General features: G+C 39.3%; 1 protein-coding gene across 1 annotated transcript; it reads left to right on the top strand.

The window, feature by feature from the left end:
• The first annotated feature begins 7,007 nt into the window (after positions 1-7,007).
• On the top strand, positions 7,008-7,949 carry Olfr103 (olfactory receptor 103). The gene has a single exon (NM_146833.1). It carries the CDS (start codon positions 7,008-7,010, stop codon positions 7,947-7,949), a length of 942 nt encoding a protein of 313 aa, NP_667044.1.
• The last annotated feature ends 3,268 nt before the right edge of the window (positions 7,950-11,217 follow it).

Raw genomic sequence — 11,217 nt, 5'->3', positions numbered from 1 at the left:
CCAAGAAGACCAATGGAATAGAATTGAAGACCCAGAAATGAACCCACACACCTATGGTCACTTGATCTTTGACAAGGGAGCTAAAACCATCGAGTGGAAAAAAGACAGCATGTTCAATAAATGGTGCTTGCACAACTGGCGATTATCATATAGAAGAATGCAAATTGATCCATTCCTATCTCCTTGTACTAAAGTCAAATCTAAGTGGATCAAGGAACTCCACATAAAACCAGAGACAGTGAAACTTTTAAAGGAGAAAGTGGGGAAAAGCCTTGAAGATATGGGCACAGGGGAAAAATTCCTGAATAGAACAGCAACGGCTTGTGCTGTAAGATCGAGAATTGACAAATGGGACCTTATAAAATTGCAACGGTTCTGTAAGGCAAAAGACACCGTCAATAAGACAAAAAGTCCACCAACAGATTGGGAAAGGATCCTTACCTATCCTAAATCAGATAGGGGACTAATATCCAACATATATAAAGAACTCAAGAAGGTGGACTCCAGAAAATCAAATAATCCTATTAAAAATGGGACTCAGAGTTAAACAAAGAATTCTCACCTGAGGAATACTGAATGGTTGAGAAACACCTGAAAAAATGTTCAGCATCATTAATCATCAGGGAAATGCAAATCAAAACAACCCTGAGATTCCACCTCACACCATTGAGAATGGCTAAGATCAAAAATTCAGGTGAGAGAAGATGCTGGCGAGGATGTGGAGAAAGAGGAACACTCCTCCATTGTTGGTGGGATTGAAAGCTTGTACAACCACTCTGGAAATCAGTCTGGCAGTTCCTCAGAAAATTGGACATTGTATTACCGGAGGATCCCGAAATACCACTTCCTGGGCATATATCTAGAAGATGTCCCAACCAGTAAGAAGGACACATGCTCCACTATGTTCATAGCAGCCTTATTTATAATAGCCAGAAGCTGGAAAGAACCCAGTTGTCCCTCAACAGAGGAATGGATACAGAAAATGTGGTACATCTACACAATGGAGTACTAAGCAGCTATTAAAAAGAATGAAGTTATAAAATTCCTAGGCAAATGGATGGACCTGGAGGGCATCATCCTGAGTGAGGTAACCCAATCACAAAAGAACTCACATGATATGTACTTTCTGATAAGTGGATATTAGCCCAAAAATTTAGAATACCCAAGATATAAGATACAATTTACAAAACACATGAAACTCAAGAAGAACGAAGACCAAAGTGTGGACACTTTGCCCCTTCTTAGAATTGGGAACAAAACACCGATGGAAGGAGTTACAGAGACAAAGTTTGGAGCTGAGACGAAAGGATGGACCATCTAGAGACTGCCATACCTGGGGATCCATCCCATAATCAGCCTCCAAACGCTGACACCATTGCTTACACTAGCAAGATTTTGCTGAAAGGACCCTGATATAGCTCTCTCTTGTGAGACTATGCTGGGGCCTAGCAAACACAGAAGTGGATGCTCACAGTCAGCTATTTGATGGATCACAGTGCCCCCAATGGAGGAGCTAGAGAAAGTACCCAAGGAGCTAAAGGGATCTGCTACCCTATAGGTGGAACAACAATATGAACTAACCAGTACCCCCGGAGCTCATGTCTCTAGCTGCATATGTATCAGAAGATGGCCTAGTCAGCCATCATTGGGAGAAGAGGCCCATTGGTCTTGCAAGCTTCATATGCCTCAGTACAGGGGAACGCGAGGACCAAGAAGTAGGAGTGGGTGGGTAGGGGGGTGGGGGAGAGGGTATGGGGAACTTTTGGGATAGCATTTGAAATTTGAAATGTATATAAAAAAGATCTAATAAAAATAATAAAAAAATTAACTCAAACAAATCAATGGCCTACATCTACACAAAGATTCGACAGGCTAAGAAAGAAATTAGGGAAACAACACCCTTCACAATTGTCACAAATAACATAAAACACCTTGGTGTGACTCTAACTAAGGAAGTGAAAGATCTGTGTGATAAGAACTTCAAGTCTCTGAAGAAAGAAATGAAAGATCTCAGAATATGGAAAGATCTCCCATGCTTATGGATTGGCAGGAGTGATATAGTAAAAATGGTCATCTTGCCCAAAGCAATCTATAGATTCAATGCAGTCCCCATCAAAATTCCAACTCAATTCTTCACAGAGTTAGAAAGAGAAATTTGCAGATTCTTCTGGAATAAGAGAAAACCTAAGATAGCGAAAACTATTATCAACAATAACAGAACTTCTTGTGGAATCACCATCCCTGACTTCAAGCTGTACTATAGAGCAATGGTGAAAAGAAAACAAAAAGTGCATGGTATTGGTACTGTGATAGGCAGGTAGATCAATGGAATAGAATTGAAGGCCCAGAAATAAACCCACACACCTCTGGCCACTTGATCTTTCACAAAGGAGCTAAAACCATCCAGTAATCATAGTAATCAAAGTAATGATAGGAGATAGAGGGAGGACAGGGTCTTGGAGAAAGAGAGGAAATGGAGAGGAAAAGGTGAGGCAGGATCAGGTATGGGAAGAGGCAGGAGAGAAGTCCAGAGGGTCAGGAAAATAAATAGAAATAAGTAGCAGTGGGGGGTTGGAAGTGGGTGTAGCCACTAAAAAGTCCCAGAAGCTAGGGAAGCGAGAGGTTCCCAGAACCCAACATGGTTGACCTTAACAGAAATACCCAACAAAGAGGAGATAGAACCTGTAAAGCTCACCTCCCGTAGATAGGCACAGACCTCAGTTGAGGGTTGCAGCCAACCACCCACCTCAAAATTTTTAACCCAGAATTTTTCCTGTCTAAAGGAAATAGAGGGACAAAATATGGAGCAGAGACTGAAGGAAAGGGCATCCAGAGACCACCCCACCTAGGGATCCATCTCATTTGCAGACACCAAACCCTAACACTATTGGTGAGGCCAAGAAGTGCTTGCTAACAGGAGCCTAGTATAGCTGTCTTCTGAGAGTCTCTGCCAGCACCTGACTAATACAGATGCAGATACAGCCAACCATCGGACTGAGCCCAAGGACCCCAATGGAACAGTTAAAAGAAGGACTGAAGGAGCTGAAGGGGATTGCAAGCCTGTAGGAAGAACAACAAAATCAACTAACCGAACACCTCAGAGCTCCCAGGGACCGAAGAATATACATGAATGGGTCCATGACTCCAGCGGCATATGTAGCAGAGGATTACCTTAGCGGCATCAATGGGATGAGAGGCTCTTGGTCTTGTGGAGGCTTGATGTCCCAGCTTAGGGAGACGCTAGAGTGGTGAGGTTGGAGTGGGTGGGTAGATGGAGGAGCACCCTCTTAGAGAAAAAGTGAAGGGGAATGGGAGTATGCAGGGGGAACCTGGAAGGGGGACATTTGGAATGCAAATAAATAAAATAACCAATAAAAAAGTAAAAGCATGTTGAGGAAGCCATGAGGAACAAGCAAGGAAGCAGCACCCCTCTTTGGCCCATGCATCACTCTGCAGGTTCAAACCCTGCTTGGGTTTATGCCCCCACTGCTTTTGATGATGAACTTTTGATATGGAATGAATTGTTGAAATAAGCCCTTTCCTTCCCTTAAGTTGTTTTTGGTCATGGTATTTCATCATATTTTATCATAGCTATACTAACCCTAACTTAGATAAGTGTGTGTGTGTGTGTGTGTGTGTGTGTGTGTGTGTATGTACTCTATCACTTTCTATTATTCCCTTGAGAAAAAATGTCTCACTGAACATGGAGTTCCCCCACAACCCCACACCAGTAGGCTGACAATCAGCAAGTCCTAGAGATTCTCCTGTCTTTGCCCCTTCCCCAGTACTGCACAGATAGGCAGTCACACCCAGGCTTTTGAGTGGACCCAACTAAGTCCTATACTTATAAGCAAGGACTTAGTTTAAGGACTTCATTCATTTTCTGCAAACTGTTTTGCCAGATACTCAGATCTCAATAACATTAATCTTCTGACAAGTTGTACTTTTTAAAAAGTCAATGGTGTTCCATGATGAACATATTAAAAATATTCAGTCTGTCAAGTTGATAATCAATAAGTTAATATAGATTATTAAAGACATTAAAAGAAAATAATACTTTTTGTGGGGTGGGGCACAGTGTTGAACAGTTATGTCATTCAACAGTTAGAACAATTCAGTACTGTTGATTTCTGCTTTGTTAGCAATTTTCCATACAGTACTCTCAGTGTGACATGATCAATTTTCATCAGAAAGAGAGCTGGATTTTCACCTCCAACTATCCACTTTAAATTTCAGGGTATTTTTTCCAGGGAGTCCTCAGGAACAGATAGTGAAGTTTCACTTCTATCTGAAGAAATTAAGGGAAGTTTTGCTAATAAAAAACTTATCAGGCCATGGAGACTTGGATTGTCCTTTGTTTTCTATTAAGGATTAATCATAATTATACAATAGGAAGCACAACAGAAAAGTGGTGATTTCATAAGACGGCTCCTTACTTACTCTTAGAATAATTCTCAGCACCAGGGGACAAGCTCTCTCAGGACTTTTATTTTTAGAGTCTCATGATTTTTAGAGCCAGCAGATTTTTTCAGAAGGTGAGAAAGAAATTTCTGAAGACAAAGAATTTATGCCGTTGGATTCAGTGCAAATAACTCATCCTTGTGGACTGATCCCTAAACTATTGCCTCATATATTTTTCTATTATTTATAATCACAAGAAGCAGAGACTTTTTACCTGTCCAGTCAGGTAAGAAAATGAAAACACAAGCAGGCTGGAAAATTGGTCATACTTTCTGTGTTGTGATCTGCCTCTTCCTGGCATTAGAACTAGTGTCTAAGATTTAGAATTACTTTCCCATTTTATAATGGGCAAACTCCCTATTACAGGTCATAAAAACAAGTTCTTTCTCACATTTTTACCACTATGCCTTATTCTCAATTCAATATTCCTGGGTCTTTAGTTATTATCCAAAGCAAATCTGCAATCTCTAAATATTGAAACAATAGTGAAAAAAAAAAAATCATGTCACAGAGAGAAGTGTGGCAAACAAAATGTTCTCTAAAACTCAGGGAATGTTGACCTCTTGTTTGATCTATTGTTCCTTGAGATTTTGTTTGTTTTTTTTTTCAAATATATTTTTGATGCTATTCTATTTTATGGATTAGAAAAACTAGAATGGCAGTGTTTGGAAGATTATTTGCATTTTTAAAAAGTAGTAAGGATTTTAAATATACTGTGCCTAGCTACCAAAGAAAGTTACTCTGTTAGGAGATGGTCTTTTGAGGAGGTGGAGTAGAGGTTAATTCTAAAATTCATCTCGATGGTAAAGCCAAAAGTGTCATGGGCTCTCAAAGACTCCCTACTTTCAACCTGGTCATGTCAAATAAACTTCCTCTCAACTCCAACCATTTCTTTCTTTTAGGAAGTGGCTATGTATGTCTATCATTTCAGACTTTCTTCTAGTTCCTACTTTCTACCCATGTGCTCCAACACTTCAAGTGTCTCATATGTCCTGGCTTGTCTTTCCTAAGATGTAAAAGCTTCACAGGGCATCTATTTAATGAAAAGGAACAGAAAAGAAGCTGCTTCACCAATCCTATCTGCCACTGTCAGTACAGCCAAAGATGTTGCTGGATCCTTGATAAAATACCCAAAAGAATTCTTTATATCGGTGATCAGTACAGATTTAGTTTTAAGTCATGTCTTATAGTGAACTGCTCATTTATAATTCCTAAAGAGCTAAGTCATTCACTGAATAAAATATTTTTAGGTCAATTTAGAAAAATAAATAAATATGAATGTATTTCCTTACTAGAAGGCAGAGTTCCTTATGAAAAGTAAGGTTAAATAAAGAAAACACATAAAAGGCAGAGTTTCTTATTATGAAAAGTAAAGTTAGATTAAAAAACAAAAAACAAGGAGAGCTTGCAACCTGTAGTAACGTATAAGAGAGTTGGAATAAAGCAGACAGACAGACTACTTTGTCATAATACAACAGGTGCCAGGGACCTGCTAAAGGAACTGTGGTGAAAGTGAGTTCAACTTGGAACATACCTTTATAGCTGAAGGGTGGATTTATTTCTGTCAAACTGAAATGATTTCAAATATGTCATAAGACAAAAGTAGGATTTATAGAAACCAAAGGCATCGATACTTAAAAAGACATTGTTTTAGTGAAACAAGGAAGGAACTTGAGCTCACAGAAAGTAGTTCTGTATTTAAGGATCTCAAGAAAAAGTAAACAAGAGATATGTACAGCAATATTTTTCACTGAAGATGTCACCTGATTTCTTGTTTGAGAAAATGTTCAAGCTCAAAATATAGTAAGACAATAAGCTAATCATCTATTACAGCAATGAGATTTTCAAAATACCTCAAATTGACAAAGAGTGTGTGATTTTGAGCTCCCCGCTGCCTTTTCATTAAATAGGGTCCCTTGACTTTACTGGGCATGTGGGCCAGGAAGAGATTAATAAAGTAGTATTGTCAGCATTAATAATCAAAGAACACGTGACTACTGCTATTTCAGGGCATTTCTACTTCTTCAGAGACTTTATGATGAAATTATTTTATTCTTGACTATTACTCTCATTTGATGATTATACTCATCAGATAAAATATTGTATAACAGAATCTTTAAAAAGCAACATACCACAAAGCTGATTTAGAGATAAATGAAATTTTTATTCAAATGTAGATGTTCACAACCAGAGAACGTGATGTCTAGACAAAATGACACCAAACTCTTAGAGAAGGAAAGTGTTAATGATGAATCTAAATTTTAAACATAGTTAAATCAGATATCATGGCTGTTCAAGATCTAAACAATCAAATATTACACAGGATCTGAGGCTGGATTACACAAAGCATTGATTTTTTTCTTCCTAGGCCTCCTCTTCCCTCTTCTCCTCCTCCTCCTCCTCCTCCTCCTCCTCCTCCTCCTCCTCCTCCTCCTCCTCCTCCTCCTCCTCCTCCTCCTCCTGTCTAAGCAAGAAAATTCTAGTCTGGATAGATTGGCCTCATTCCTGGTTGCATTCGACAAACTATGCTGTGTTTCTTTTAGGTGATGTTGAATCAAACCTCTGTCACAGAATTTATCCTTTTGGGAGTGAGAGACATACAAGAACCACAGCCCTTTCTCTTTGCTATTTTCTTCACCATCTACTTTGTCAATATAACTGGGAATGGAGCCATCCTGATGATTGTCATCTTAGACCCAAGACTCCACTCACCTATGTATTTCTTCCTGGGAAACCTAGCATGTCTAGATATCTCCTACTCCACTGTAACAGTGCCAAAAATGCTGGAGAACCTTCTCTCTACAAACAAAGCAATTTCCCTCTTGGGATGCATAACTCAGCTTCATTTCTTCCACTTCCTGGGTACCACAGAATCCCTGCTGCTAGCAGTGATGGCATTTGACCGCTTTGTGGCTATCTGCAGACCACTTCACTATTCTGTCATCATGAATTGGCAGGTCTGTATCCTTATGGCTGTGACCATCTGGACCATTGCTTTTCTCCATGCCTTGCTTCATTCTGTAATGACATCTCGTTTGAGCTTCTGTGGTCTCAATCATATTCATCATTTCTTCTGTGATGTTAAGCCATTACTGGAGCTGGCCTGTGGAAACACTGAGCTCAACCTTTGGCTGCTTAATACCGTTACAGGTACCATTGCCTCAGTCCCCTTTTTTCTGACATTTCTCTCTTATTTCTACATCATCACCTATCTTTTCCTCAAGACCCGTTCTTGCAGCATGCTCCACAAAGCACTGTCTACTTGTGCCTCTCACTTCATGGTTGTTGTTCTGTTCTATGCTCCTGTTCTCTTCACCTATATCCGTCCCACCTCAGGCAGCTCTTTAGACCAGGACAGAATCATTGCCATCATGTACAGTGTGGTCACCCCTGCTCTCAATCCACTAATCTACACCTTGAGAAACAAGGAAGTGAGGAGTGCATTGAATAGGAAGGTGAGAAGATGTCTCTTACTTGAAGAAATCTAAAGAACTCTACTGAGGTGTAAATAACCAGGCAATAAGAAATTAAGATATATTTCTAAAATTAAGATATGTTTTTAAGTATGACAGATGCACACATATATTATGAAAAATTGAATGATGGAAAATATATGTAAAAATATGTTCTAATTAAAGTAAGAGGAATTGAACTTGTTGGACTCTAATTATAGAATTCAGTCCCTGAATTTGTTTTGGACATATTAGTTGATAACATGGACTTAGGACACACTCTAATGTGCCTTGTATGTAACTAGGTATATAAATATGTTTATACTACCTATGTTTAGTATAACTAGTAATTACACTTGTTCATCTGTCAACTCATATTAGTTGGATGAATATCAATATGCTTGCTTATTTTGAGGAATTATTAATACTATGGTTGCTCAGTTGAAAAGTTAGGTGCAAAGCTACTAAAAATTCCAGAGGCAAAACATTTCTTTTATATGTGATTCTGATTCAGTTAAACTTGAGCTTTTGATGGTGAGTGGATAAGTTTTTATTTTAAAATTTTTATTAGTGATTATTTTTTTTGAGTTCAGATCTCCTGTAGCTTAAGCTGTCCTTGAATTCCTCATGTTCTTGCCTCCACCTCTCAACTGCTGGGATTATAGATATTTACTACCACACCCAGCTTTATAAACAGTTTAGACAATATACTTTATTAAGTAAATATCAAATATATATCAGCATAATGTTGTTGAGTTATTTTACATCTGACTGCCTATACTCTTCAAAATCTCTTTAGTAACTTCTTTTGTCTCAACAACATTCTGAGTGTTGAGTAACTTAGCTACCACCATTCAAGCAATGGAAAACAGTCCAAGGTGAGAGTGTTTCTTGTGGTAAGATGTTTTCAAACCAATTTTATTTATTAAATACTTATATTTAATATTTATACTCATATCATGTGTTTATATCTAATTCACCTCTTATTCCTTATTATCCAACTCCTCTGCTATATACTTTTCATGTTTACTGTCCTACTCCTGTGAAGGAATAGATGTCTGTATACAGTGTTTGCTATACATTAGACATGAGTACACAGTTGTGCACATGAACTCACAATGGTTGGGACTGAATTACAGTCTTTCAAAAGATTAAGCCAGACAAAAATCCATGAATTTCCACCCCTAGATGAAGTGGCACTAAATAGCTACTGGAAGAAGGAGAGTCTATTTTCTTGAAGAATGTGGGCCATGCTCTAGTGTATGAGTGCACACAGTACAAAATGGATTCAGTGTCTATTCAATGAATTTTTTTAATGGAACCCATGGAGTCCACAGATTTACCCCTCCTAACAAAACAACAAAAAGATATTAAAAAGAAAACACTAAAACACTAAACTTTATGATGGAGGAGATCTTTGTTCTTGGTCAAAAGAGAAAAATCTCTCTCCTTCAGTGCCTGCAACTGAGCTACAAGGCTGCAGAAGCAGTAACTGAGTATGAAAGCTCTTTGGTGGTGAGCTAGGGCAGGTCCAATGCAGATGGCCAAAACCAGCAAAATCCTTCCTGCTGGGCCAAAATTCCACATAGTTGTGGTCTAAAGATTCAAAGTGTTTCTCGGAGTCATTTAGTAAATGTGTCTATTTTCTTACTATCTAGTTATTTCAGTTTGGATTCATTCCAAATAACGATTGCTCCTAAATGAGAGAAGATACCCTTATAAGAATTTCTTTTTCAAACTATGTGCTATCCAATTTTACTTTAAAATATTTTTGAAGGACTGCAGAGATGGTGCATTGGTTAGAAGCACTGGCAGCTTTAGCAGCTGAATATCATTCTATTCCAAGCACTGCCATGGTGACACACAACTGCCTGTAACTCCATTTTCAAGGCATCTGATGCCCTCTTCTGGCTTTGTGAGTGTGGTTTACAGACAAACATGCAGCAAATACCCCCTCCCTTCTTCACAGATGAAAACAGTAACAATAAAATCTTTTGAAAATACTTCAGATTTTATTTAAAAAAAAAATTCATGAAAGCTCAGATTTGTGTGGTTGTTTTTTTGTTTGTTTGTTTGTTTGTTATGTTTTGTTTTTTAACTGCTCAGGTTGAGTAAGGGGTATTTATTTATTTGTTTATTCATTTGTTTTCTGCAGGGCTACCCAGTAAATTTGGGTGCCTCCAGTCATTCTCTAGTATCCAATATGCTCTGATTTTCTCATTTTCAGGAAAGCTAGCTGTGGTTTCTAATTTAGGTAACATAAGGATTCCTGCTCAGTGGTGCATGCTGCACACCTACATACTGTGCACAGTGAAGGTTTCATGTCTCCAAATGGTTCTTGAAGTACTTTGTTTATAATGTCCTTCAAATTTTTTATTGATTCTTGTGAGTTTCACATTATGCATCCAAATCCTGCTCATCCCCATCCTTCATATCTGCCCTTTGCCCTTCCAACCTACATGCCAAGTAACACACACACACACACACACACACACACACACACACGCAAGCATAGAAAACATCTCATCATGGAAGCTGTAGTGTGATACAGTGTGTCCCACAATATATCTCTCTGTCCACATAACTTCACTTTCACGTGTTCATTGCAATGAGTAATTGATCTGGTTCCAGATCTCTGGCTTCTGTGAAACCATCAATATTGAATATTCACTGGGTCTCCACCTGATTATTCTGTTGTTACCCTGTGCATTGGAGATCTTGCTGCTTTGGATCAATAGGACTAGCCCTTTTACAAGCCCAAATGTTTATACATGGTGTATATATTGGGTTGGGCCAACTCAGAGTCCTTGATCTGAGCCTGGGTGGTAGCTGAGCTTGTCATTGCACAATCAGGGTAGGCTTTCCAGCATTGCTCTGCTTAGACCTCCCAATGACATCTGCAGGAGGCAGAGTCAGTTCTCCTGCAATCATGCCCTCTGGGCTAGCTCAACCACACCCATATATCCAGTCAGCTCCACTATGCAGCCCAGTGAAGGCACAGGGCCTACTCTCCCAACTGCTGCATTCTGTGAGGGTATGATTCACTCATGCCAACTCAACCAGGGCCAGCTCTAATGTGCAGTCCAGTCAAGGTACAGGGCCAGCTCTCCTGAGTTCCTCAGCTGATAAGGGGTAAGAGCAGCTCAACCTTCTTGACCCCAGGGCCACCTCTCCCAATGGCCTCAGGTGGGAAGGGTGAAACAGCAGAGAGCATTCATGCTCCCAATACCATCTTACAGTAGAGGTGTGGAGGGGCCAGCTCTCCAATGCTCTTGCCCTTAGGACTGGATCACTCTGTCCTATC

The sequence above is a fragment of the Mus musculus genome, chromosome 17, assembly GCF_000001635.26.
Source record: "Mus musculus strain C57BL/6J chromosome 17, GRCm38.p6 C57BL/6J".
NCBI lineage: Eukaryota > Metazoa > Chordata > Mammalia > Rodentia > Muridae > Mus > Mus musculus.
The sequence above is the reverse complement of the archived record's forward strand: the minus strand, read 5'-3'. Positions and strand labels throughout refer to the sequence as shown.

Excerpts from the sequence above, each read along its gene's own strand:
- Olfr103 (NM_146833.1), top strand. The coding sequence starts at position 7,008 with ATGTTGAATCAAACCTCTGTCACAGAATTTATCCTTTTGGGAGTGAGA.